General features: G+C 49.2%; 10 protein-coding genes across 10 annotated transcripts; 6 read left to right on the forward strand and 4 right to left on the reverse strand.

Annotated features, from left to right (window-relative positions):
• Nucleotides 1–1,143: 1,143 nt before the first annotated feature.
• FTJAE_2442 (v-type ATPase subunit C' (VMA-11)) lies at nucleotides 1,144–1,924 on the forward strand (the record flags this gene model as incomplete). Its single annotated transcript, XM_037348636.1, has 6 exons — nucleotides 1,144–1,191; nucleotides 1,269–1,299; nucleotides 1,368–1,450; nucleotides 1,501–1,607; nucleotides 1,658–1,828; nucleotides 1,882–1,924. 6 exons carry the CDS (start codon nucleotides 1,144–1,146, stop codon nucleotides 1,922–1,924), a joined length of 483 nt encoding a protein of 160 aa, XP_037210456.1.
• Nucleotides 1,925–2,525: 601 nt separating this feature from the next.
• FTJAE_2443 (uncharacterized protein) lies at nucleotides 2,526–3,419 on the reverse strand (the record flags this gene model as incomplete). The annotated part of the gene is made up of 3 exons (XM_037348637.1): nucleotides 2,526–2,650; nucleotides 2,715–3,200; nucleotides 3,338–3,419. 3 exons carry the CDS (start codon nucleotides 3,417–3,419, stop codon nucleotides 2,526–2,528), a joined length of 693 nt encoding a protein of 230 aa, XP_037210457.1.
• A 3,824-nt stretch (nucleotides 3,420–7,243) lies between these two features.
• Nucleotides 7,244–9,118, forward strand: FTJAE_2444 (multidrug resistance protein fnx1; the record flags this gene model as incomplete). The annotated part of the gene is made up of 5 exons (XM_037348638.1): nucleotides 7,244–7,721; nucleotides 7,771–8,288; nucleotides 8,342–8,663; nucleotides 8,713–8,855; nucleotides 8,930–9,118. The coding sequence occupies 5 exons, from the start codon at nucleotides 7,244–7,246 to the stop codon at nucleotides 9,116–9,118; spliced, it is 1,650 nt and encodes a 549-aa protein (XP_037210458.1).
• A 1,232-nt stretch (nucleotides 9,119–10,350) lies between these two features.
• Nucleotides 10,351–12,571, forward strand: FTJAE_2445 (meiotic cohesin rec8; the record flags this gene model as incomplete). Its single annotated transcript, XM_037348639.1, has 4 exons — nucleotides 10,351–10,369; nucleotides 10,423–10,459; nucleotides 10,515–10,787; nucleotides 10,843–12,571. 4 exons carry the CDS (start codon nucleotides 10,351–10,353, stop codon nucleotides 12,569–12,571), a joined length of 2,058 nt encoding a protein of 685 aa, XP_037210459.1.
• Nucleotides 12,572–12,979: 408 nt separating this feature from the next.
• On the reverse strand, nucleotides 12,980–14,725 carry FTJAE_2446 (rab geranylgeranyl transferase component A; the record flags this gene model as incomplete). Its single annotated transcript, XM_037348640.1, has 3 exons — nucleotides 12,980–13,317; nucleotides 13,507–14,585; nucleotides 14,652–14,725. The coding sequence occupies 3 exons, from the start codon at nucleotides 14,723–14,725 to the stop codon at nucleotides 12,980–12,982; spliced, it is 1,491 nt and encodes a 496-aa protein (XP_037210460.1).
• A 481-nt stretch (nucleotides 14,726–15,206) lies between these two features.
• Nucleotides 15,207–16,208, reverse strand: FTJAE_2447 (exosome complex exonuclease; the record flags this gene model as incomplete). Its single annotated transcript, XM_037348641.1, has 1 exon — nucleotides 15,207–16,208. The coding sequence occupies one exon, from the start codon at nucleotides 16,206–16,208 to the stop codon at nucleotides 15,207–15,209; it is 1,002 nt and encodes a 333-aa protein (XP_037210461.1).
• A 2,528-nt stretch (nucleotides 16,209–18,736) lies between these two features.
• FTJAE_2448 (Fre1p and Fre2p) lies at nucleotides 18,737–21,325 on the forward strand (the record flags this gene model as incomplete). The annotated part of the gene is made up of 1 exon (XM_037348642.1): nucleotides 18,737–21,325. The coding sequence occupies one exon, from the start codon at nucleotides 18,737–18,739 to the stop codon at nucleotides 21,323–21,325; it is 2,589 nt and encodes an 862-aa protein (XP_037210462.1).
• Nucleotides 21,326–22,186: 861 nt separating this feature from the next.
• On the forward strand, nucleotides 22,187–22,745 carry FTJAE_2449 (uncharacterized protein; the record flags this gene model as incomplete). The annotated part of the gene is made up of 3 exons (XM_037348643.1): nucleotides 22,187–22,383; nucleotides 22,443–22,579; nucleotides 22,636–22,745. The coding sequence occupies 3 exons, from the start codon at nucleotides 22,187–22,189 to the stop codon at nucleotides 22,743–22,745; spliced, it is 444 nt and encodes a 147-aa protein (XP_037210463.1).
• Nucleotides 22,746–22,959: 214 nt separating this feature from the next.
• FTJAE_2450 (molybdopterin synthase catalytic subunit) lies at nucleotides 22,960–23,511 on the reverse strand (the record flags this gene model as incomplete). The annotated part of the gene is made up of 2 exons (XM_037348645.1): nucleotides 22,960–23,309; nucleotides 23,367–23,511. 2 exons carry the CDS (start codon nucleotides 23,509–23,511, stop codon nucleotides 22,960–22,962), a joined length of 495 nt encoding a protein of 164 aa, XP_037210464.1.
• Nucleotides 23,512–24,114: 603 nt separating this feature from the next.
• FTJAE_2451 (RNA binding motif) lies at nucleotides 24,115–26,871 on the forward strand (the record flags this gene model as incomplete). The annotated part of the gene is made up of 5 exons (XM_037348646.1): nucleotides 24,115–24,612; nucleotides 24,808–24,883; nucleotides 24,938–25,152; nucleotides 25,200–25,260; nucleotides 25,313–26,871. The coding sequence occupies 5 exons, from the start codon at nucleotides 24,115–24,117 to the stop codon at nucleotides 26,869–26,871; spliced, it is 2,409 nt and encodes an 802-aa protein (XP_037210465.1).
• Nucleotides 26,872–26,934: the final 63 nt, after the last annotated feature.

Here is a 26,934-nt window from a genome sequence, read left to right on the forward strand (position 1 = left end):
GTTCATGTAGCAAACACATGTCATATCTCCTCTGGCGTCGCTCAATTGTACCCGTGTATGTACTCGTTTAGTTACTCGTTACACAGGATCTTTGTTCGCAATGGACCCTTTGTGGTGAGTCGAATTCAATTCAAAGGTTAATTGATCCAGTGGTTGCGTTGCCACACCTTAGACGGGAGTTACGGCAATTAAACCTCCTGTTGAACTGGAGGGACCCAAGGGGCACGCTAGTGGCCGTTGATTCTTACTTCTAACATTAACCTGCATCCTTTGATTATGCAGCGGGTGTTTGCTCATTGCTCCCTGCGTGCCTGGGTACCTATCTATTGTTTGTTTGTTGTTTGTTACGGCTGAACTCGGGCAATCTTACTGACGAGAGTTGCCGAGAAGAATATTAGCAGATAGGCATCTCCATGCTGCCCTTGGTTCTGATTGCATCCCGTCCAGTGTTTCTGGGACTGGAGCTGTGGAATCAAATGCCGCCAAAGACCAGGTATTGCCGGCTGTCTCGGCCCCTTCAGCCTTGGTCAATGATACATACAGGGCAAAGTTCACTAATACCATAGCAGCTTCGAAGGGATACCTAATCTCGTCTTTAGGTTCAAGGAGAACAATCATAGCAGCCAACCGAGACAAAGAAAAAGAATCCCGGAAACCGCCGTTCACATCGGCTGCCTCAAGTAAAGTCGAGATATCACTTGGCAGAAGCCTGATATTTCCCATCATTCACAGGTACTCACTCTAATTAAAATATGGCAACCTTATTTATATGTAAACACCAGACCAGTCAAAACCAGGTAGAGCTAGGTATATAGGCAAAAATAGAAAGAATTTTTATAATCTCTATCATGTAACCATATATGTCTTTCTTAATAATGGCTACAGGCTGTTCTTCTTGTCCTACTTCTCGAGTCCCGAATTCTTAAAGGCCCTACTTGATAGCTAGTCACATCACGTGACCCATATCGAAGCCACTCGCTCGTCATTGGTCAAATCAACCCGTTCCAATGTGGCTTTCCACCTCAGCTTCCAACTCCTCTGGTAGCCTTGGCCAGTAGCAGGCTACATCATCATCAAGCTATAACGTCAACTCTTCACGTCGCCCTTGACACTAGAGCTCGCCGACGGCCTCATATCCTCACCATGGCAGAATCAGAGCTCGCCCCCAAGTTTGCCCCCTTTATTGGGATGGTGAGTATTCCCGTGCTGGTCTTTCTGTTGGTCTGAAACCAGGGGTGGACGCGAATGCTGATGCTGCGAGTTTGTAGGCCGGAATTGCAGCTGCAATGGTCTTCGGATGTACGATACTTCCTCCCTCTTTACGCGATACGATATGACCCAGATCGAATACTGAACGACTTCGATAGGTATTGGTGCTGCTTACGGCACAGCCAAGTCTGGCATCGGCATTGCTGGTGTCGGTACATTTCGACCAGACCTTATCATGAAGGTACAACTGTCCCCTGGCCGGATCAAGGCCATCGCTGACGCCTTTTGCAGTGCCTTATCCCCGTCGTCATGTCCGGTATTATTGCCGTTTACTCGCTTGTCATCTCCGTCCTCATCGCTGAGGATCTCGACCCAGGCAAGAACTACAGCCTGTTTTCGTACGTCGACGCGAAGTCTCATCAACGAAAACGAACACTAACAGTATTAGTGGTTTTCTGCATCTCGGATGTGGTATTGCAGTCGGCATGACTGGCCTTGCCGCCGGTTACTGCATCGGAGTTGTCGGCGACACTGGCGTTCGTGCTTATATGGAGCAGTCTAGGATCTTTGTTGGCATGGTCCTGATTCTTATCTTCGGCGAAGTTCTTGGTCTTTATGGGTACGTCATTGATGAACTCTCAGTGTGTTTCGGTTATGCTAATCATCCTGTAGACTCATCGTTGCTCTTCTCCTGAACAGCAAGAGCAAGGGCTAAACAAGTCCTTTTCAATCGACAATCACACACCTATTCTGTCGGCTTTCCATTGAATGGTCGACTTGTACGTCGGGGAGGTTTTGAGCTGCCATCGGGTTACGGAGGCATACCATCATGTGTACATCGGGCATGGCGTTATTGGACGTGTAACATATCATTTGCAAACAGGTAGAGAAATGGTGGACAAGTTGACCGTATCTAGCTTCGAGTATAATCACAAAGTTTATGCTGACACGATGTCTCCAACATGTTGACACTATACGTCTCAAGATAGTTTCAATGTTTCATTTCATTTGAGGGGTAAGCTACCTAATACCAGCCCAGGTTCACCAAGCCCTATGCGACCCTATGTTCGAGAACGAGCGACAGAAGAGAAGAATATGCTCACGACGACCGTTTCATGCCATCGATCGGAGTGCAGTTGACAATTTGAGAACCCCCAACTCGCATGCCATGCCTTATCCCGACAACCCAATCTAGATCATCAAAACGCCATGAGAATGCGACAATTTCGTTTCGGCCAACGTAACAGACATGACAATAGCGACCCAGCGCAACAGAGATGCAAAGAAAATATAAAAATGCAGATATCAAAGGAAAATCATAGCAAGCGTCGTCCTCCAATACGGCGGAGGAGCTTCTTTCGGCTCCCAGCCTCCACCTCACGCCTGTATGGGTTTGTCGGAGTCCAGTTCCGCTGTCGGTCATCCGAGTCTCTCATTCGAGCTAATTCAGCGTTAACAGCTGCGACACAACACTTGACAAGCTTTTATTTCTTTTTTTAACTTACCTAAGAACCAGTCCCATTGGCGATCCTCTCGCAGAAGAATATCATCCCCTGACTCTCGTGAAAGTCGCTCTGTGCGAGCACGGGCGGCAGCAACCTCGCCAACCAGATAGGGATCTTCTAACGGTCTGGTTATGTACCGCTCTTGTTCTTGCTCGCTAACATCGGTCATGACTCGACGCAGGCTGTCTACGGGATCTCGCTGAGCAGTCAGTCGCCGGTTCGCGACATTCTGGTAGTGTCGGGCGTTGGGGTTGCTAGAGACGGAGGACCATGTCGCGATACGAAAATTGTTCAGGTTCGGTTGGGATCGCAGAGGAAGAGCAGGTACTGGAGGCAATCCGATAGTCTGCTGGCGTGGAGTTGAGGTACCGCTCCCTTGGGGAACTAAGGAGGACCTCGCAACCGTGTGAGACCGAGCTGGAGGGGTGTATGATGGCAGAGTCTCGGGGTATGGATTTGTTGAGTGGTATGAGGGAGCTTCCGATACTGAGGCAATGCACAGGTCAGTAAGGCTGGTCTCGTGCCAGGTAGTGAAGCTCTAGCATCGAGCTCCAGTCTGGTGTATAAGTAGAGCCGATATCCCAGCGGGATACAAAGAATCGCGACTACTTTTGCCTACTCACCATAAGAAGGAGCAGCAGAGCGAATAGAAGCTGTCTCGAAGTCGTCGTTACTATAACGTGGAGTTGCGAGAGCGCCCGTCATGATGGCAGATTTCGGTGGAGGAAGCACAGTTGAGAGCGAAGCGGAAGAGGGCTAGCACACGACAGTTCGAGCATCCGTCCAAGAGAATTATTGGGGATACTGCGGTTAAGTAGCGATACGGGACAATAACAGGATCACACGGCAGGCGGCTGGGATGGTTGAACGGTGCGTGGAGAGTCAGAAAGCAAGATAAGTGAGACCTGTGAAAGTGTGTGGGAGCCAGAATAATGGCCTTTTTGACCGGTGTTTAAGACGCCAAGCTAGGTAAGACAGGGAGGGTCAGGATGCCCAGGAGTTTGATGCACAGCCGCGGATAAACATGCATGGAGTTTCCAGGTATGCAGGAGAGGATGGTGGGAAGCAAGCAAGCGAGCGAGGTGAAGAGCCCAGTTCGGAGGAGTACAGAGTACAGCAAATCTATTGGCGACCGGAGCACTTCGGAGAAGTACCAGGTTCAACCCGAGCCAAGGTCTAGGCTGGACAGCCGTATCGCATCGTGGCGTGGATTTCTCTGGCGTGGAGGTTGCAAGGGGGACTGAGATGCGGGGACACGTGAGAAAAGACACGACGATGATGCTGTGGAGGACCATCGAAAGCACCATGACGCGTTCTGTTCAATGCAAGTCTTGAACAAAAGTCTCTCGCTTCTGGGCACTGTTAAGAAAGTTTGTTGATCCCGCCCAGTGTATATCCGTGTCACAAGCTCTCCTGCATACGCTCTGTACAACCGCCACAACTCCAACAATTGTGAATGCAGGGTGCACAAGAGGATCTAAAGGCTGCACAGTGACATCCCTAATTAGGAACAACCGTCAGCAAGCTCCCCTGAAGACACGTTCGGGCGTTTTCCTTAGTTGGCATAACGAGCTTCCATGGATGCTTCGACACGATACGGTGATAGCGGGGTATCACGGACAGTTTTCCGGCGAGGCCTCGGAGGGCATTTACCCACTGTGAATGGCGGGGTTGTGTATGCTGTGGATCATGATCGGGCTATGTGTGCAGGGGGAAGAGTCTCTGGGGCGGGGAGAGAGAGGCCTAGAAGTCCAAAAGTCCAGATGGCCAATGGATAAGACGGCTGGCGGGTGTCGTCTTGGCTGTGAGAAGTTCCCTGGCAGAAGCAGAAGAAGCAGCGTAACTGACGGAAGCCAATGTTGCACAACGACTGCGTCGACGGTATCTCAATCCGGTTTTGTTCAAGACGGCGGTCGACCTTGCGCCAAGTGGTGGAGCTGAATGATGTATTTGACGTCGAGCTTGCATTTCCAGGACCAAGTTTGTTTTAATTTCCGTTTCGTTTCGCCGTGTCCTGTCCTGTCCTGTCCTGTCCTGTCGCAAGAATGTTGGCGCAGCTTCCATTATTTCCTTACAGTAAGGTTGCCGATCTTCCTAACCGCTGTGAACCGCGTGGTCGGGCCGGCCTATGATGCCAGACCTGGCTATTTTTTTGGGATTCTCAAAGAACGCTATGTGACGCCCAAGTCCATTTATCCTTGCTGGAGCTCAACACCCACCTCTTCTTCCCAGCTTCGAATAGGTTTAGCTTGGCGTCCTTTCTCCACATTCATCGAAGTCTGAAGGCGCTCAAGACCTCAGCGAAGTGGTGTCCTGCTCATCTTTGCTTCGAGCCATTTGATAGATGCTATAAGCCAACCTCATGGTGTGAAGAGTTGCTGATCAAAAGCGGGGGGCTTGCTTGATCACCAGATATAGAATTCTTAACTGGTGACTTTTGGCGCATCTCAGATGCAGGAACAGTCCGTGGGGCATCAAAGGCCACTTTCAGATCGCATCTTATCAGTAGGTATAGGCAGGTTGTTATGTATGTATTGTCCACACCAGCAATATGAGGCACTATTGGATATTCCCCGCTTTCTCTCATGGGAAAGGAGGAATCTACCTGCTTCTAAGCGGCTGGTCCGGCCCCATTTCACCGAGGTGTCGAGGCCCTCGGTTGAATTCAGTTAGATAGTTGCGACTCATACTTGTACTTCAGGGGAAGCGGCACGGTTCGCACGGAAGTGTTGAGCGGGGAGGATTAAATCGCGACCGTTGTTCCAAAATTCCAAGGTACATCTTGTTCAACTTGTCACACAAGTATGCAGGTTGCGCTCTGATAGTGATAGACGGCGGTGAGTGTCTGCTGACGTGCATCGAGGTGCATGACAACCTAGTTTGGTTTGGTAGTTGGAACAGAAAGGAAACTTTGGGAAATGATAGATGTAGAATCTTTTCGTTCTTCGAGGTTTGTCAATCGCGTCAACACCATGTTGCAACAAATAGAATAGACTTGCCCATCATGAAGTGCTTTTCTGTAACAATATATTATATTATGCCAGAACTGTCATATGTTACGATTCAAACACATATCTTGGTGAGCTCCATTTTCTCTCCTCCCAAGGCCCAGATTTTGGGCGAGAGCGTAGGGCTACATTGGATGGTTGGACCCTTGAATCCGAAAGGGTGAGTAGTGTCCTATTCGCAGATGTGACCTCCCTTTCTGAGAGGGTTGCCGGGAAAGACCGTATCAAAACAATGCTTTCTTTGTATTTGCTGATTTGTTGATGGTGTTGCGTGACTGCTGTGGCACGAGATGAACTTCGACAGTTGATGTCTCTCTCGCGCGATGTGCCCACCGTTGACGCACCAAGTTGATCCTTGGAAATCCTGTTTTCGTGGTATAGGATTCTCTTGGCTTTTGGTGAGAGTGTTGCGTTTTGCCATAAGATAAGGCAAAGTAAGTGATTGGTTTGAGTGGATGTTTGCTGCAGCAGCAGACTGCGTTCCTGCCTAAGGCGGGCTTACAATGACTACCTTAGGTAGGTACAGCTCTACCTGTAATAACTCTTTTCTCCCAGTGTCATAAATCACATGCATTCAGGCGTTATTAACCCGTCAATAACTGACCTAAAGATTTGGGTGATTTCTCTACCTACCTACCTTATTAGGTAGTTTGTGCTGTAACTTTGCGAGTGTGATAGATTTACAACGAATCTATGAGACAGGAGGGGTTATTGAGATTATCTGGACAACTATAATAAATCATGCCGGGTGGACTTTATGTTATGACTAAAGCCTTTATTTGTGTTTACAATGAATATCTCTCGCATGTCGGGGATTTTGTAAAAGCAACATCCTATCACCAGCTGAGTTCTTTCAAGGCGGCCTATCAAGTTCTTGGCCCATATTACTTTAGTACATACCTAGTAAATGTATGCTTTTCACGTTTGCTGGTTGGACACAGAGGCTGCGAACAATAATTTGATTCTTATCCCTCTGATCCCCTGAAGGTGAGTTAAAAGAAAGACTCATATGGTTTGTTATGAGTGAACAACCCTCAGGCGCTGGGCATCTTTGGGTGTTTGAGACGGAGTGTGACAAAAAAAACAACTCATATCAAAATCTCTGTATCATTTTTCCTATACTAATACAGACTTATAGGTATGAATAATCTTTATATAGATGTTAATTGTTTGCCAAATTCCATAGATACCGATCTTGCTCTGTGTAACAAGGTAATGATCTACCGGCTCTTGTTGGATCAGTCAATACGTGATCTCAATGCGAGATTTCACCATCGATTAAGCCCGATTTATCTCTGCAGTACATACGTCAATGTTCCTGGTTCCTTGAAGTTGAGTCATGGCCGATGACCCGTTTGATGCCCCACGTCCTATCAGATTGGTTTTCTTATTCACAATTTTCGTGATACAAAAAGCATCTTCAGCCGCAGAGTTTCAACGTCTGTTTCCTAACTGCCGGTGATAATTCCTGCATTTGAAAAGCAACAACCCTTGATCGCATTCGCAATAAATCGTTTCATAATGAGTAACTCGTCTCTCGCAGATCAGGATCCTGAAACATTGGGCCCTTCACTGCAAAACAACAGTGAAATTAATACCCTAGAGCCTCGAGAGGATCAACCGCTACTTCAACCTCCCGATGAAGACAGTTGGAAGCCTCCTCGTGGGTTCGTCTGGATTCAGTTGGCAATTATGTCCAATGTCTTCCTCTACGGCCTCGATAGTACCATCACCGCTGCGACTTATGCCGTCATCAGCTCTGAGTTCGATGCCGCAAACACAGCCTCATGGTTGACTACGTCGTATCTTGTCACTAGCACAGCGTTCCAACCTCTCTATGGCAGAGTATCTGATATCTTTGGACGGCGACTGTGTTTCTTCATTTCGACCATTACGTTTGCCTTTGGATGTCTTGGGTGTGGTGTTGCGAACAACATCATCTTTCTCAATGTCATGAGAGCATTGACTGGCTTTGGCGGTGGGGGCTTAATGACAATGGGTAAGTGTAACTCCAATCTCTCTCATTCACTTCCATTAATATGTGAAAGCCACTATCGTCAATTCGGACATGATTCCTTTTAGGAAGCGCGGCATGTACCAAGCTCTCCAGAACGGCATCTATGGCTTTGGGGCTATTTCTGGAGCTTCCTTTGGTGGCTCGATTGCCGACCACATTGGCTGGAGATGGTGTTTTCTCTTTCAGGTGCCCGTGTCAATCATTGCTCTGATCATTGGAGCTCTAGTCGTCTCTGATCAGTCTGGAGGTTTCTCGGTCGATGGCAATCTGGGTGCTGTCTGGCACAGAGTCGACTTCTCTGGGTCACTTCTACTCGTCGTAGCTATCTCGGTTCAGCTTGTGGGACTCAGCCTGGGCGGAAACGAGCTTCCCTGGGATAGTCCTTGGGTGATTGGATCCTTAATTGGGAGCATTTTCTTGTTTGGTCTTTTCCTCTTTGTTGAGGAAAAGACGAGTGCCATCCCAGTTATCCCCCTCCGCTTGCTGCAAGGAAGGCTACCTATTGCAACGCAGTGTGCAAACGTATGCGCAGGTATGGCTGCATATGGAGTAAGCTTCCGCGAGTTACCCAGGTTTACTGATTTGAACTAACTGTCCACGAGTACCTTTTCATGCTTCCGCTTTTCTTTCAGGTTGTTCTGCTTGACTCGGCCACCACAGCCGGTGCTCGACTTGCAATTCCTTCACTGGCCACTCCAATTGGTGGCCTTATTGCTGGGGTGGTCATGTCTCGATGGGGCAAACTGCTTGCTCTTGTGCGAACTGGAGCTCTGTTGATGGTGCTAGGCAACGGCTTGGTGACCTTACTCCAGTTTCAAGATTCAAAGTGGAAGTACTTTGTCTATGTCTTTCCGGCAAACCTTGGTCAAGGCATTATTTATCCCGGTATACTGTTTACTTCACTCGCTTCGTTTGGCCACGCCGGTAAGCACATGAGTCTATCGATTAATATTGCCAGCTGACAAGTTTACAGATCACGCTGTCACGGCCTCGACAGTATACCTCATCCGCTCACTGGGAACCGTCTGGGGAGTTTCAGTCACATCTGCCATCGTTCAGACTACACTCAGCGTTCGTCTGCCTGATGCATTGAGTGAGGTAGCAGATAAATGGAGAGTATGCCCTTTTTCTTGTCACCAATTTCTGTCGTGAAGCCCTTGATCAGATGCTAATCGTGCTTTCCCACATAGATTATTGAACAAATCAGACACTCTGTTGACTATATCCGTCAATTGCCTCCCGACGTGCAACTTAAGGCACGTCTGGTTTACTATGATGGGTTGAGATATGCTTTTGGCGCCTCGACTGCCGTAGCCCTTCTAGGACTCGGCGCTGCCTTGATTGCCAGCGGAACTGGCCTTCGAACAACTCACAAGTAGTCGGAGGTGGCCGAGACTTCTGGGTTCATTAAACGCTAAAGGAGTCTCAGTCTCCTGCGTGCAATCGAGTTTCTCCGAGCATGCATTCACTTCATGACTGTTACTCGGGGTCATTGGCAAAGTTCCAGGGCTTCTTAGATAGAACCAATTCGATTATTGTAGTGCATCGCCTGTAAATAGAGGGACTCAACCTCGACGACATCATGTGCCTGCTGATCAGCGTAAAGCAGGTAATCAAAAAGAACACATTCCTCTTCATTGGACAGACAGAGAACAAGAAGTGTGGTTCCGCCCGGGATCGAACCGGGGACCTTCTCGGTGTTAACGAGATGCCATAACCAACTAGACCACGGAACCTAGGCGGTTGAATTGCTAAACCATTACCGGAGTTTGAAATATATAGTAACTGCTCATAGCCACTGAGCTGATAGCTCCTCTAGCAAGAGGCATTAAGGGTCAACATGAATGAGATAACGAAGGCTTTAGGCCTGAATCACCTCAGGTGAGTACCTAGCGCCCGTAGAGGCTGGGTGCAGTAGGTAGCTTGAAAGGAAATGTATCTTCGGAAGACCGCTCTATAGATATTGGATGTTAATCAAGTGACACCAACTACCTTGACCACGAACAACTTCGAGGTTGTCGTACCGGTTTTCCATTTCTTTACAATAATCAATGATCTCATGTTTGAGTCCGCAGAGATATTTGCAATGATAACTGATCGCTCTACTAAAGTGCCTTAGCTGAAGCTGAGATACTGACATCGGAGCATTGCAGGTGTAGCTAAGGTAGTCAGAGGATGATGGGAACTGTCATTTCTGCCAATAACTCAATGTAACAATAATAACCCAATAGAGGCAACAATAAAGAAGAGATTCGTTCATACTAGATGTGCTGTGAGTTCCCAGTTGCTGCTGCCTGAGGTGCCAGGTGCTTGACAGTGGCTGCCAGGCATTGAAACTGCCTCCGCGATAGGCCCCTCTTGATTAATATTACACGCGACTAAACTCGTCCCTTCTCTCCTCCTTCCAATTTTATTCTCCTTGTCCTGCATCATCACCTCCTAAGCTTTCAGCTTTTCCTACTAACTACAGCATCGCAACCAACTTCAAGCCAGTTCATCAGTATAAGGGGCAGTTAGAGCGAGATTTCCTCGTTAAACAACTTACTTTTGCCCTTCTTAGTCCAAGTTTCCGGGTTTCTTTCAGAGATTCGAAGGCGCATCCAAGGGTAGCATGTTCTATAGCCACGAGAGTAAGTCACCTCATGATATATCATCAACTGGGGCGCAACTAACATCGCTTAAGTCCTCAGCAATACCCAGTATGGGGTTGCCACCATTTGGTATATATCAGTGCCTTCTCCTCGTCTTATTCTACTCACTGACTTTACAATATAGGCTCGTCGCTACCGTGGGCAAGTCTAATCAGAAGCGGTTGACTCGCAAGGCAATTCAACAAGTCAACGTTCCCAAGGCATGCGAGACCATCATCGACCCAGGAGCCCCGTTGGCTCTCCGTCTCCAGGGAAACCTCCTTTATGGAGTCTCTCGGGTCTACGCCCAGCAGTGCCGTTATATGCTCTCAGACGCTGAAAAGACACAATCTGACATGATGACCTTCTTTCGGGTTATGGACACAAGTGCAACGGACCCAAACGCTGGTAAATCAAAGTAAGGGGCCCCTTGTTACCTCATGAAGGTCCATGTACTGATATATTCTTTCAAGGCGACATCAAATCACCTTGCAGGATGACCCGTCCTTTGATCCTTTGTCGACTATCCCAAAGCTCGACCTTTTGGCTAGCGTCAATGATTTGGTTCTTCTATCGACAAAGTTTTCGTCGCAGGGCAGTGTCTCTCAAATGACTCCTAAGACTCAAGGTTCTAGCTCTTCAGGTCGAGGCAATTCACTACTCAACTTCGACATTCCTCAGTCTTCGCATTCTGGCCGAAGTTACCGCCTCCCAACGGATCTTGACCACGATTCTCCTTTTGCAAAACCTTTTCGTGCGCATGACGCTGTGGAGGACTTCAATCCGTTCGGCGTAGATATTGCAAATATGCCTGGTCTTGACCTCAACTTTGACCTAGACGGCAACCTCATTGAGTTCGGCGACATGGAACCACAACTCCCTCCCCTTCCTGGAACGGCGGCATTTGAAGAGCAACTTCAGGTTCAAGCTGCCAACGCGGCTGGCCCCGGCGTCGAAAATGGACCCCTTGGAGGAGACAATGTGATCATCATGGGAGAAGATGCCTTACCTGACGCTGAGCCTTTCCCCAAGCGTCCTGTTGCCAGAAAAGCCACTTCCTCGGCCGAGCCCAGCTCTGAATCAGTTTCGACTGAGGAAGCCAAAGCACCACTGCGACGACGAAGGCGACGCCGAATTCGCCAAATGGTCGACGGAAAGGACCATATTGCTGCAACAGAGATGCGAAGCTGGTCTATGAACTATCTTGACAACATGAAGGCCAACTACAAACCCCGTTCTGCTGCCACTGTCGCTCAAGCACGCCACAACGCGAAGGCTTTTCTTTTTGAAAATGGGCTTGCGGGTATTGGTAGAGCTTGTTCAGGGGCGGCACACCCCCTCGCAGAACACTTCTCTGGTATGGCTCTCTTGGCGCAGTTGCAGGGAAAGAATCCTGAGCAAGAACCAGAGCCTGTGACGCGGGGCCACCGCCGTACTTCTGCTGAAGCTTTTGAAGACGAGCACAATGAAGCACGGAATGTCCGTCAGAAGGTAGACCATGCCGACGAGCTCGGTCGTGGTGTTGATTATGAAATGGGTGCTATAATGTTTGGTGAAGACGTTGCCCCTGAGATTGGAATGGATGCAGCAAAGGGTCTCGAAGACCGACATTCCTCATCCATGGCTCCTTGGAGTCGTCCTCCCTCTACTCTACCTGGTTCGTCTATTCGTGGACAGGGTAGCGCACAGAAAAGATTCCCTGCTCCAAGTCCTCTGCATGCCCGTGGTAATGCAATTCGCCCGATTGAGCGTTGGAGTGATCAGCTTAGGCCGCAACATGGCTCTGATGACTGGGCGATGCTCCGTTCTCAAGATTCTTCCATTGGCGATGAAGGATTATTGGGTGATGTCGAATTCGGCAATGGTGACGAAACACAGGGCTCTGGTGCAGTCATTGATGCCTCTGCTCTTGACTTCTTAGGCTATGCCACTTCTCGTGTAGAGTCCAAAGGGTATACTCGTTCCTGCGACCAAGCTGACCGTCGCTGGATTGATTTCAACACTCTTACCGACGAGCTCGATGACCCTGCCAACTCCAAAAGGTTCGCGTCGGAAGCTTTCATGCATGTTCTCGTTCTTGCAACTAAGAACGCCATTGCTATCGAGCAAGATGGGATTGCCGACAAAAAGCCCTTCGGCACCATCCGCATTGGCCTCACGCTTCCTCAGCAAGAGGTCGAAATGGCCGACGAGCTGGCCTAGACTTGTTTTTGGACCAAGGGTTCAATTGGTACACTATCATTCATGTCAGTGTTATAGACGCATGGCGATGAAGCCTACGACAGGAACGACTTTTATTGGTAATGACTTTACGATTTCACGCGGCGTTGCCCATTTCATTTGCAGGGGAAATCAGTCACCAAATTCTTGGAGTTCGGGAAACACTTGACATGAAATCAAAATGGGATCACAGGTATTGACAGCATATGTGGGATATGGTCAACGGTATATATCTTGATTTGGGGATGGGAAACGAGGCAGTAACGGGGATTTTCTGGTTCGTAAGCAAGATATTCATTCAGTGGGCAAGCACTTGATACATCATCATATTTAGCGAAACAAAAATTGCAATACTTCGCACATGATCATTATTATTATTATTGATATTATCTAGTCGAAGGGGTCATCATCCACCCCGCCCTCTCGATCTTCAAACTGCATGTAATCAGCAGGTGTGCCCTCTGACTCAGCAGTAATCAATTTCCAAGCGTCATGAACAGAGTCAAGGATGGAATCATCGAATGCTAGACCCAGCGACGGGGGGGGAAATGTAGCAATGTCTCTATCGACGCTCAAAGAGTTTGATCCACTACTTTGTTCGTAGTAAACCTGGTAGATGGGCGAAGACACATCTTGGCTTTTGGAAACAGCGGCAATCAGAGACGAAAGAGTTTTGTTGAGGACTGATTTCGCTGATGTGGTATAGACAGTGCTGAGATATATAACATCTGTTGACCTTTCGTTAGCATGATTGTCTTTTAATCATGTGTCGAGTACAATAATAAAAAGTGTGAGGTGTATATCAGGTTGTCAGAGATAATGATCGTCATTAGGATTCAGACAATGTAGATAAGTATTCGGTATGTGAATCATCATAACACCAAGGAGAATAAAAGAAAGAATAAGGCGCAACTCACATTGTCCAGAAGGGCACTCCCCAGTGTCGCTTGAGTGTACCATAGCATAGACTGGAAACTCGTGCAGACCTTCGTCCTCAACAGTGACAGTGCTCGAAGGAAATGCCACCACTGCGACAGCGGGTGTGGGAGCGCCGTCAGTAAGCAGTTCAAAGACTGGAGACAAGTTTGACTTTGTGACCGCAGTGAGCCTGCTGATTCGAATCCTGCGAGAGTCAGCTGCATCGGCGCCTTGGACCACCAATTTGGCCTTTACGTCGATATCATTCGTGAATGAGAGCTCCAGCGGAGCATTGGGTTGGTCCGATCGTTTCAGATCCTTTATGCCAGATCCCAGCATATATATTGCACCACCGACCGCAGCAGCACGGCAGCCCACTTGAGCCACCTCTGACAATCCACCCCATTTGGGATAGACTGCAGCAAAGCCAGGACCGAAAACACCCATCGATGTCATGTGTCGGTTGATGGCGGTTAAGCCATCTTTGACCGATATTTTCCCATCATGACTCAGCGTCAGTGTGATGATGTAAGATTGAAGTGCAGCATCGAGCTTGAACTCTGAGGCCAGGAACTGGGCCAGCTCCTCATCAGCACGCGCCTGCCATGTATCGCTAAGAGGTTCCGAATCAAAGTCAAGTACAAACTTGAGGAACTTCATCAGGGACCGCTTGGACCGAGCTGGAATGGACTTGTTGGAGAAGACATCTTCGCGGGTCGAGGGTATCCGACTGAGCGACGGTGTCGACGACGAATCTGAAGGTGGCTGGAAGATGTAGAAGGAACCGACAGCGAGAAATTCGATCTGGCGAAACGCTTTCGAGTCGACGAGCTGAGTCACCAGCTTGGACCGCGAATGTATCAGCTGCGGCGCGAGAGCCAAGCTATAGGATCGTGTAGCACCCAAAGCGTCCACGTCTCGCTTCACTTCCGCAGAACAGAACAACCGCGAAGGCTCTGTTGACCGGTTCTTCTCAGCCCACTCATCTATCTCCTGAAGGCTGAACGCGGCTTCGCTGCCTCCGTAGAAGTCGTTGGGGTCGACGTGTAGAATATTCTTGCCTGAACGCGACAGAGCTCTTCAAGAATGAAGACTGGGTCAGTCCGACCGAGGCAACATCTCAACAATGGAATCCAAAGCTTACAGGGCGAGGAGGGACTGTTGTAGCCCAGTGCCGCTGATCACTACATCCCATAGGGTGTCTGAGAGGGATTCCATGGTGAGGTTGAGACTGGGAGGATGGAAGGAGAGGAAGGGAGAGGAAGTTGATCAGCCTTTTTATGATGCGCGAAGTTTGAAGAAGATTTCAGGTGGGGCAGGGTTGCTAGGTACGTATGTAAGCAGTAAAATCAGTTGGTCCGTGCACTTCAACACCCAGCAATGAAAAAGGATTGGCCGAGATTTTCCTCTCTTTCTCTTCTTCTTTTTTCCTCACCATCCGCTCAGCCCTCTACGCAATGTCTACCTCTTCTGGCGGAACATTGCTCGTGGCGTGGTAGTTTCATTACTACTCACTTTATGAGTGGTAGAGCAATTTGTCTTCCGGTATCTCCTGCCCTAGAATGAAGTCTGAAAGGGTGGGTCGAATGGCCTTGACACATTTCTTGATCCAACTTGGTACATGATTATAATGGTAAAAACCCACGACTGTAGGCAATTGTGAATGGATGCATATTCTTTTCATTGGGGTATCATTAATCTAAGATTGGGTAATGGCCGCGTTGAACTCCTCCCATCTCTTCGTAGCCCAGCCTAAGAATTGCTCTGACGTGAGGAACTGGGGCGTCAAGGCAGTTCCTCCATGCTTGGAGATGGACAAGATCTTAAGATCCCCGTCCTTGCAATCCACCACGACCGTGACACTCTCGTCGCAGAGCGACTCTTCAAGTCTGTCTGGGTCAACAAGTAACCAGAACCTGCCGTCAGTGGGTCGGTCAGTTTCTTTGCCGGTAAAGACAACTGCTGTGCATGCGATTGGAATGTTCGTGATGTGAAGAGGTCGAGCCTGTTTGTGGGAGCAGATGATCATCTCTCGGTCAATGTCGTATCGCGCTCCAGGAAGCTTCGTGTTTCGTAGCGCAGCCATTGTAGCAGCCCATGCGGCGTCAAACGGGTTTCCATCGAATGAGATGAAAAAAATATCAATGTAGAGCACCCAGTAAGCCACAACGGATCGGTTCTCGTTGCTCGTATCCTCTCCGTCCTCCTCCATGCGATCTTCGAGGTCTTCTGATGGTGGTGTGTGCCATATTCGCAGGTCATCAGGCTTGATGATTCTGGAGCTGTGAAGAAGGGAGTATATACGTGTGCTGAGAGTCTGGGCAAGAGTGCTTGGTGGACCGCCTGGGAGAAACTGAGGAGCGCAACCCGTAGCAAGCTCAATGTTGGGCACCAGGAGGTCGTAGTCTTTCAACTCGGTCTCGGTATTGGAGGCACGATAATTCGGGATGTTGGGTGTCAAGATAGTCTCGCCTCGTACACCACAAATGACAGTAGTGTCGCCGACGCGAACAACAGCACTCCCGTGAGCGTGTGACAAGCTCGCTAAGTTGACTGTTGGCTTGCGAGATTCGTTTCGGGCTCGGCCATTGCTTCGAGCTGGGCGGATATCATCAGAGGTGGGATCAAGACTCGCAAGCAGATACGGATGAGGCGACAGCTTAGCGAAAGTCGTCCTTGTGAGTCCCTTAGTAGAGGCCATAGTGGTGAGCTAAACTGGACCCTAGGTCATAAATTAATGTAAGTTTGGATTTCGACCGTGTTTGACTTTTGATATGAGAAATGGATGATGAAAAGTTGGAGCGATGTTCGCAGCCTCGTGGGGTCCTTGGTGGGGTTTAGTTGAGCTCCGACCAGTCAGATAGGCTCTATCAGGTGCAAGGCTGACCGACCTCAAGCTCCAACACAGGGTAAGTCGCAGGGTAAGCTATCCAAATAATATTTGTATTGGGGTATTTCGCGATATCATCAATCACATTTGACAAACTACTGTTTTATTTGGCTCAATTAAGCACTATAATTAATCTAGTTCTTTAGTGATGCACTTGACTGGAGTCAATTATTGCACTTCGTTACCCCAGCTATAATCAAATGGAGATCATCCACTGCCTGGCCATATTGTGCAGTTGATGCAATTGACAACACTTCTTGTGGCTATTGAGATTTCGCTGTCCAACGTCACAACTTCTGTATCGAGAATGCTCTTCGTTGTTCTTGACTAGGGACTTGCCGACCTCTTTTCCCGATACATTGCCCACCGTCAAAAGTTCAATCACCAACAACACCGTCAAGATCGACAGTCACAAGAAGCACAAGTCAACCAACATCACCAACAACATATTCCGTCTCATCCGACACTTACTGTACATCGTGAGGTATCCATGAGGCGTGGCAAAAGGCGACAGCAAAATTTGACAGGGAGCCTGGATCCTTTATCGGTCCCCTCACATTATGGCATTTATCCCGCCACGGTCCGCAGAAACTGTGCATGGGAGGCAACATATCACCAACATGCTTAACGGCCATGATGATGTCGTGCGACTCTCTGTTGGTTCAGGCTTTTTCGATACATCATCGAACGACTAGAGACCCTTTCAACATCAACGCAAACTGTTCCTGGCCCATCATATTACGCTCGGATGATTCTCGACCATTTTGAGATTCTAAATGCCCGATATGAACAAGGGAACCCTCAAATGAGGTTCGAGGCTTTGAAAGAAGGAAGCGGTGCACGAATCCAAGGACGCAAGCGATTAAATCTCCAGAAGGCTAATCACCTCCAAGAGCGAATCAGAACTCGCCTGTTACCGCCCGTTGAAGAAGCCATCGAAAATCTGCAAGGATCGTCACTGCGTCTGTCGGCCAATCATGTTAGCCTATCGCATCTCATCACAGCGTTACACCTTGAAGACTCCACCCTGGTTGCTTCTCCTCTAGACTACCATTCAGCCCCCAAGTCCATCAGCGGCCTCTAAGAGCAATTACCCGTTCTTGGAGGGGGGATAGACCAACGCAGATGGCTCAAGCAAGTGCTTGGATCACGGCTCGAGTGCCAGGAACATCTTGGCCAGATGTGTCGGGACTTTCCAGCACCCAATCCTGAGCCTTATTCAGACGCTCATCTTTCCCGTGGTTGTGGATGGGCCAACAGCCGTTGAGAGCTTAAACATTCGGCAGCTATATTATCACAATGCTAATTTCTCATCCCGTACAGCAAGCGCTAGGTCTCATTTTACTGTGAAGCTGTTACAGCGTTCATCACATCTTCACAGCAATCTTAGGAAAGACGCAATGAAGCTTTTGTCCAAGAAATAACTTTACTTGGTGACAAAGTCTCGAGCAGAGAAACAATAACATGCCCCAGCAGGCCCAGCCATCGTTGATGATGATCCCCGGCCAACATGCAGACCTAGAGCCTACATCCTGGTCCCCTCAACCAGAAAACATCCACATCCCGCCATCGTGTTTCTCTCATTATGGATTGACCTTTCTCTTAATCCTGCATGTCACCCACCTTCATCACTCTGGCTGCGTCTGTTTCTCTCAACCACGCCAGCTCGCGGCTGTGTGACAGCCGAATGATCCACTCATGGGAAGACGGCATTTCATGAGCTGGCCAATATCAGAGCTCCGTCAGCCGCTGGTCCTTGTGTTGACTCGTTTTCTGCACAGACTCTTCCCGCATGTCAATCTTGAATTCCACCTCTTCCTATCCCTGTCTGCCTGCACAGTAGTGACATGCTTGCCGCCGCCGTATCACAAGAGCCACCCACCAGCTGCAATATGTTTGCTGAGCCTTACATCTGCAGCTCTACCATTCTCCGCTCGACGGTGAGGATCCGATCGCCTGAGGCCATATATTCGGCCGCATGCCCATTTAGACTCCACTGTAGCTCCCCGTCTTAAGACCCTGCCTCCCAATACCCTAAGTTCAAGGCGTTCGCATCCTTTCGTTTATCAACTGTGTTATTGCCTTTGTGCCTCTGATCGGAGAGTCTGGAATTCTTCGATTTGAGCCGATTGACTGTTTCACCTGGGCGCAACTCAACAGATCGCCATCCATTGAGACCAGTCAGCCAAGCTGCCGTCTTATGCCCTTGGTCTCATCTTACTTAAATCACACACATAAAGATATACGAAATCGCCGCCGTTGATGTCGAATTAAAAAGCCTGCTCCGCGCTCTGTCGCCAGATACCACCAAAATTTACTGAGCTTTAACGCTGGTCGAAATGGCTCCCAACTCATATATGGACGAGGCTACAAGGACCTTCTCCGGCCTCATCAAGCGTATTTCTATTCCCTTAACACCGACAAGCCCGCCTGGTTTAGTCCAGGCGCATACAATAGACCCATGGGAGAAGTCTGGTAAATACGGCCGAGGATGGTCCTATTTCGCCCTCGCCTTGATGGGCACTGTTCTCATTATGCGTGTCTGGCACTTCTGGCAGGACAAGATTCGACAAGCTATTTACAAACAGGAGGTCGAGGAGCACTACCAAAATCTCTACAATGCTGAGGTAGAGGCCATGTCTGGGATGCGCAGTGCTCAGAGCCAGCATTTCTTCCCGGAAGGTCATGACATGATGGGCGAGAAGAACTTCCGACCGAAAGCACACTTCTCCTCTGTTAATATCATCAACGATACCTTGGCTCTATTTCGATGGATCTTTTATCGTCCTATCCCCGACCTGGTGATTGGAAAACGCCGAATCACCTTCTCCTCATTGGCAGTTCTTACTACTGTCTTCGTTACTCTTGCCTTTGTCGCCCTTTATTGCTTCCTGCAACAGCCTCTATACTGGCAGAGCATTCAGTTCGGATCACCTCCCTTGGCAATTAGAGCCGGCATGATTGCGATTGCCTTGACACCATGGATCATTGCAACCAGCATGAAGGCAAATATCCTTACTGCTATCATTGGCATCGGCCCCGAGCGGCTTAATGTTTTCCACCGATGGGCAGGCTACCTCTGTCTGTTCCTATCCCTCGTCCACGCCATTCCATTTTATATCCAGCCTGTATGGGATGACGGTGGAATGAAGGTGTTTCAACGCTTGTTTCCCGGTGGCAGTGGCATCATTTATGGCACTGGAATCGCATGTCTTGTACCCCTTATCTGGCTATGTGTCGCATCACTGCCCTTCATCAGGAGGACAGCCTACGAGATCTTTGTGGTTCTCCACGTACCCGTTGGAATCGTCTACGTTGGCCTCCTTTTCTGGCACACTAAGAACTTCCTCATGTCGTGGGCCTACCTCTATGCAACAATAGGTATCTGGGCATTCTGTTATTTCATAAGGCTGTTCAAGCTTAACTGGCTCAAGCCTTGGCGTATGTCTTTCATGGTTGGAGATGAGGCCGCTATTACTCTTATGGCAGAGAACGCCATCAAAGTCACAATCCCAACGCAGATGAAATGGAAGCCTGGCCAATACGTTTATCTTCGCATGCCTGGTATCTCCATCTTTGAGAACCATCCTTTCACCATTTCGTCGCTATGCAGCGATGACTTCCCATCAGAGTACGGCGAACAATACCGTGACTGTACTCTGGTATTCAGGCCCTATGGTGGATTCACACGCAAGGTGCTTGATACTGCCATTGAGAAAGGACCATTCCATACCTATCGCGCGTTTCTTGATGGCCCCTATGGCGGTATGCGCCGCGATCTAGCTGCCTTTGACACCTGCATCCTGATTGCCGGCGGCAGCGGCATCACTGCCCTTGTGTCACAGCTCCTTAACCTCATCAAGAGAATGAGGGATGGCAAGGCCATCACGAAGAAGGTTGTTGTCGTCTGGGCTCTGAAGCGACTTGAAGCTATGGATTGGTTCAGAGAAGAGCTGCGAATTTGTCGCGAGGCCGCTCCCCCCGAGAGCGTCACTTGCAAGTTCTTTGTAACATCAGCTGTGAGAGCGAGACCAGGCATGGAAGGACCTGGACCCTTCAGTCAGGTTGGGCCTGGTGGTCCCAATGGACCCCGAGCTTTGAGTCATATGTTCCATGACAAGCTGGACGGTTTTGTTGCGGGCATCGCTTCCAAAAGAAACTCTGCCCTGATCCAATCCGAGGCTCAGGGTGACCCCGAGCGTGAGAGGGAGCTACGGGCCGAGGACGAGGACCGTATCACGGCCCTCCCTCAACAGAAGTACCTGCAACCTCACTCAATCCCTCCTCCTCCTCCGGGACCGCCCCCTACCAACCAAGATGAGGCCCTGAGGAGACTTGAGGGTCACGGTTATCCCGAGGACAAGAAAATTCCTCTTGGTGACAGTGAGGAACCCAGTAAAAACGACCCGGAGTTCCATTTCAGACCCATGAAGCAAGAGAATCCACCCCAGTTTAACTACGCGCCAAGGTCTCCTAGAAGACTTCCAGAGTCGTTCCCTACGGAAGAAGAAGCATTCCCAGTTCGGGCTCCTGAGCTTGCTCACTTGAGGACAGCTAACCCTGAGGCCGGAAGACCACGACCGACATCAACTTTCGGTCCCCCATCCGGCTTTGACTTCGGCTTCCCCCAAACCCCAACCGAGTTTCAAAAGAGTCTGATGCGCTTCGCGTTCCCTGTGCCTCACCAGATCGATGGAGGATGGAGCGTTGAGTATGGCCGTCCTGACCTAGGCTACATGCTGAAGGAATGGGCGACAGGAGGTGCTGATGGACGAGGCATCCTTGGCCGACGCACGGCGGTCTTCGTATGTGGCCCACCCTCTATGAGAGTTGGTGTTGCCAATACGGTTGCCCGACTCCAGGCGGAGATCTGGGGAGATGATGAGCTTGAAGAGATCTTCTTACATACCGAAAACTACGCTTTGTAAGAAGGGAGGGAGCATTGTGTGGATGTGTTTAGAGGTCTGTAATACTATGGGATTTGATGAGTTGATGGAGACGGAGCGAAGAAATACCATGAGCGATCTGACTTTTTTATGAGCTAGTATATATATATACCTATCTAGGTACCTTTGGAGGTGCCTTGGCTGTATGAGTAGGCAATTGAGCCTCAGCTATATAATATCGATACCCTATCTACTATCTACTACCTACTATCTACGATCTTGGAATTTATAGTACATATTTATTAATTGCAATACTACCTTAGTAGTGGAGACCCCGTGATCGGAGTTGGCATGGCATGATGACATGAGGAAGTGGCCAGAAGGGTTCACGAGGTTGCCCCTTCCCCTTATGCAGAGTCATGATGAACCCCATGCTTAATCAAGAGGGACGCACGTTCAAGGGTCGTGATTGGAGAATGGCTTCAACTCGAATCGAGAAGGTGGAATAAGGTATGAGGACCTTTGTGATTGATGATTAAGTCAAGGTAGGTAAGGTATGGCCGTGATGGCGTATGGCGTGGAGGCAGGAAGAGACACCTTGATGGTCCCTGACTTATTATGTGAGAAGAACCTGAAAATAATAGGTAGGTAGGAACTGGATATTTGAGTCAAAGAGGTCCTCACGACTGAGTACCTATCTTCAACTTCTCAACACCCAAAAACATCCTCTCCCATTCGTAATTACTTCCATATTATTTCTCAAGTCTTCAGATACTCAACATTACCACAAGCTCTTGGTAGGCGGAGGATAGTGCAACAACCACAACAGTAACCACTTACACACCATCTCACCATTTGCTATCTTCAACTCCCTCCCCAACTCAAGGTACAAAATCAGTAAAAATGGCGGCGCGGCCAGTTACGGACCTCGATAAAATCGCCAAAGGGTGGCAAATTGCCATGAAATACTCCAAGGAGCGTCTTCAACGGGTACATGACCTCGCAGCCGATGAACTGGATGATGCTATCAATGATGGGCGCTTGGTTCTCGAGACCGTGTGCTTGTTTGTCCACGCTTGCATCAGACACAATCAGTACAAGTAAGCAGTTCCACAGCCTGCAATACACACGAGCAATTGAACTAACTAATTGGATACAGACTTCCTCTTTCGTTTTGGCGAGTCCTCCATGCTGAATACGGTATCATCGTCTATCCCACGGCATTAAAAGACGACATCAATATTCAAGGCATTAACGTGGATGTTACATTTACCGAGGCTTACGACGGACACATCAGTATGTATAAGTTCAGTCTCTGGCCGTCCGCTCCTTAGTACTTACACAAGCGATAGTGATGTATGGTGGAGCGCACGGAATCAAATACCCTCCCCGGTGTCCCATTGAGCTCATACGAGAACCTCCGCCTGCCTACGAGAAGGAACCACCAAAGATAGAGTCTTGATATCTCTCAAGTCAAAAATATGTTTTCTGTGTATTATTGAAATCAGGTTTGGCGATAGTGGGACGCCCGGAGCATGGTAGCGTTGGTGGTTTAGAGGCAAGGCGATCCGTCATGCCGGCCAGACAGAATAGTAGCGTCTAGATATTGACAATGTTAACAAAAGAAGATGAATTGCCTAAATATCCCTTTTATTTCCAATCTGCGTGAAATGGCATCAACTTTCTTCACGCTGTCCGATAGCTCCGTCTCGGTTTGCTCTCCATATCCCCTCCTCACCTTCAAACTCCTCACGTTTCCAAACCTCAACTTTGGATTTACATTCTTCCAACGCCTCTTCACCAGCTCGCCACGCCGCTTGTCGATGAGGTGAAGAGACGGCGATTAGTATGCTCTCTTCTGCGATAGGTACAGGTCCGAGGCGATGGATCATGGCTACCCCGCGGAGACCATGCTTATCGCGAACGTCCTTTGCAATGGCCATCATGGACTTGAGAGCTCTGGGGTGATAAGCTGTGTATTGTAGCTCCTTCACTGGCTTTCCTGCAAAGTTATCACGAGTGGTACCTGGGCTGGGTCAGTTTCGCTGTGAACAAAGACCTGGGAGAGATAATAACTTGTTACCTGCAAATAGCACGATTGCGCCAGCTGAGGGGCTGCGCACTTGGTCCATGATGGCCTGGGCATTGAGATGATCGTGAGTCAGAGCGACATAGCAATCTTGTTCTGATAGTTCCCAGAGATCTTGAGCCTTTTTTTGAGTTGCCATTTTCTATTAAACAAGTGTTGGAGGAGAGATGAGATGAGATAAGAATGAGTTTATATTTCGGAGTTGTTATATCAAGAGTGGGCTTGGTTTGTATACCTAAGTATCAGATCCATGTCAAGTCCTCCTGTTTGAGACTATCATGGTCGGGGAAGGCCCAATAGAAATTACTAGATACCTATAGTAGAGATTGGATAGTTTGATCTATCTGATTTCTGTACTGAATCACTTGATTGCCTGCCCAAGTTATTCGCTGGTGATGGCACTCACATCGCGATGACTAAGCCCCACTTTGACATCTTATTCCTCCCTGCCGCCTTGACTTTTTGACTTTCGTTTATACAATTTTCATCATACCCTACCTACTTAAACCCTTCTTTTCCCCATCTTTTACATTCAACCGCTTCTAAACCAGAAATCGCCTCGAGTTGAAAAACGACACCGCGTTAGCCAAAGCTGCTGTGCGTGACGACCACCAAATGCGATCCTTCGATCGCTCAAGAGACGACTAGCAAACCAAGATGAACATGAGCGACGAATTTCAAGACCGAGATGCCGGCTATCGATCGCGGCAGGGTAAACACATAACCCGAGCCTCAGGCAGAGATGGGAAACTCGAGAAGGACCTTCTTGGATGATTTGAGCCTCATAGCTAACTTCCCTGCGGGACGGCGAGATCATTCCAGGTCTCCGCCCAAGCAAGCTTTCCGCGACGATCCTCAAGAGAGAAGTTCTCGATACCGGGATGACGAAAGGGACCACGACTACGATTACGACAACCGGTCTGGCCGTCACGATGATGGTTACTCAAGAAGAGGCGGCGCATCTCGAGAAGCGCGCTACAACTCTCGCGATGAACAGGACTACCGAGGCATGTATGATGATGGCTACACAGACAACAGCAACGATCAAGGGCAACGACGTCATGAGGACGACAAGCGGAGTGGCAGAGGACGGTACCGCGACGGCGATGATCCACGATCACAGTCTCCGTCTGGAAGCTATCATAACCGCGGTCGCTCCGACAGCCCAACGCGAGATGCTGGCAAGCCTAGCGACACCGTCATTCTTGAAGGTCTGCCTTTCAGTATATCGTCGAACGAGGTTGGTACCCTATCGGTCTAAACAAATTGTTACAAGAGCCAAATGCAGGCTTCTGGGCCTGGTGGATTCGAGCCTCGCTGCTTTGGAGGACGGACAAAAGACTGCTGTTGTCCTCAATTAGCCGGCACCAGCGACGCAACATATTCCTTGAAACCAGTTGATGCCAGTTCTCAAGACTAATTCCCCCGCCTATAGCTGCGCGACAGTATCCTGAGCAACTCAGTTGCCGCCGAGTTCCCTTCCATTGACGTGCGCGTTTCCGCTTCCAAGGGTCAGTGAGATGTATTTGGTATTTCAGGTTCTTGTTGCTGACACGTGCAAACAGGAAATCGCAGAGCGTTTGTACAGTTCCAGGAAGTTGACCATGCTGTTGCTTTTATGAGAGAACATTATCCGAAGCTTCTTGTTGAGATGACGCATTCCACTGATGACGTCCCAGAAGGGAGATTTGATGCGTACATCCATTACGCTCGGAATCGAGATGCGCGTGATGAAGCCGATGTTCGGGGAGTGCCCAGTGGTGATTGGATCTGTCCTACTGTAGGTTTGCTCCCACAGCTTCAGCTACACAACCACTAACGAGATAGTGTGACTTTTCCAACTTTTCTACCCGAACCAAATGCAAGATTTGTGGCGGTCCACAGGCTGGTAAGTTGAGCGAACATTTTATTAATGATGGAAGCTAATGTTGAAGTTCTAGCCCCAGCCTGGCAATTGAGCCTCACAGGCATGGCAGATGCTTCGGATGTACCCGCACAAATCCTTGTTGTTTACCCCTTGGCGTCGTTTGTGACTGAAGACATGCTAGCCGAAGACATGAAGCGACTAGAGCTTGTGAAGCCCTACCAAACCAAGGACACGTCTAATGGAGCACCCAAACTGAAGTCCACAGCACCGACAGGTGACACGACAGGTTACGGCGCTCGACCTGGTTCCCTTCATCGGGTCTTCCTTATGCGTGACGCGCACACGAACGAATCCTTTAAATATGGGTTTGCCGAGTTTTGGACATTGGAAGACGCATCCGCCGCGATGACAAAGTTTCACAAATCTCGATCATTTACTGTTGCAGCATGCCCAGTGACAGTGGCTAGCACTCATATGGGAGTTTTCTTGCCTGAACAGCGCGAGGTTACACCGGAAATCGAGCATCTGTCGTTCAGACCCTTGCTCAACCCCAACCTTCGTGTTCGCTACCGAGACTACCATGTGTACCCGAGCCCACAGGTTGTTAATGAGCAGCCTCCTGGAGGCGAAGGTGCCTCAAAAGCAACCGAGGAAGATGGCAACGATAAGAAGTCAAAGAAGCGCAAAGCCGAGGGAAGTCTCACTGCTTCTTCTACGAAGAAGTCTGTGCCAATGATGGCGGGCCAAATGGCCATGTGGCAGCGCAAGAGGGATGAGCTTCGCGTCGAGAAAGATGCTAGACCAGCACGACAGGACAAGGCTGAGTTCAGCGATGTGAATCGGACCCCACTTCGCATAAACCTCTCAGGTTCAGGAGGAGACTCATCGAGACCCCAGAGTGCTATTAAGATCTCACTTTCAGGAACACAGAAAATTGGTCCTCCAGAGCATGCGGCTTCCAGCAAGCAGGGCTCACCAGAGGAGGCGGATACTCCCGGCAGCACGACACAGGCGACTTCAGTCTCTGGAGATGCGCCAGTCTCTTATGTCGATCGTGATCGATTGATGTGCCTGATTTGCATGCGGAAGTACAAATCTGTGGATGAAGTTAACATTCATGAAAAATCTCGGAACCACAAGAACGCAATGGGAAACGAAGAGCAGGTCAAGGCGGCATTGCCCAGATTAGCAGCACGCGACAAGAGACTTCAGAAGCAGGTCCAAGAGAACCCCGACTCAGCAGCTGCGACATCGCAATATCGCGATCGTGCTAAAGAGAGGCGAGCTGCCTTCAACCAGCCCACAAAGCCAACAGCCGCACCACAAGGCAAACTCAAGTCGGGCCCAAAGGCGGAAGAGGCTGCGCCCCCTCCGAAGCCCGTTCAGTCTAAGGGAGCAGGCATGCTGGCCAAGATGGGATGGTCAACCGGTGCAGGTCTCGGAGCCAATGGAGATGGGCGAACCGAGGTCATCGAGACAAATGCTTACCAGGAGGGCGTTGGATTGGGGGCAGAGGGTGGCAATCTTGGCGACGCAGCGCAATTGGCTGAGCGTAAGACAAAGAACAGTTACGCTGAATATGTGAACACGGTGCAGGACAGGGCACGGGAGCGATACAACAAGATGGGCTGAGATGTTGATACAAAGGCAATGTAATTGTAGGTTGGGATATACATAGATAGGAAAAGGCGTTCA

Source organism: Fusarium tjaetaba (assembly GCF_013396195.1).
Source record: "Fusarium tjaetaba strain NRRL 66243 chromosome Unknown NRRL66243_c0000042, whole genome shotgun sequence".
In the NCBI taxonomy this organism is placed as follows: domain Eukaryota; kingdom Fungi; phylum Ascomycota; class Sordariomycetes; order Hypocreales; family Nectriaceae; genus Fusarium; species Fusarium tjaetaba.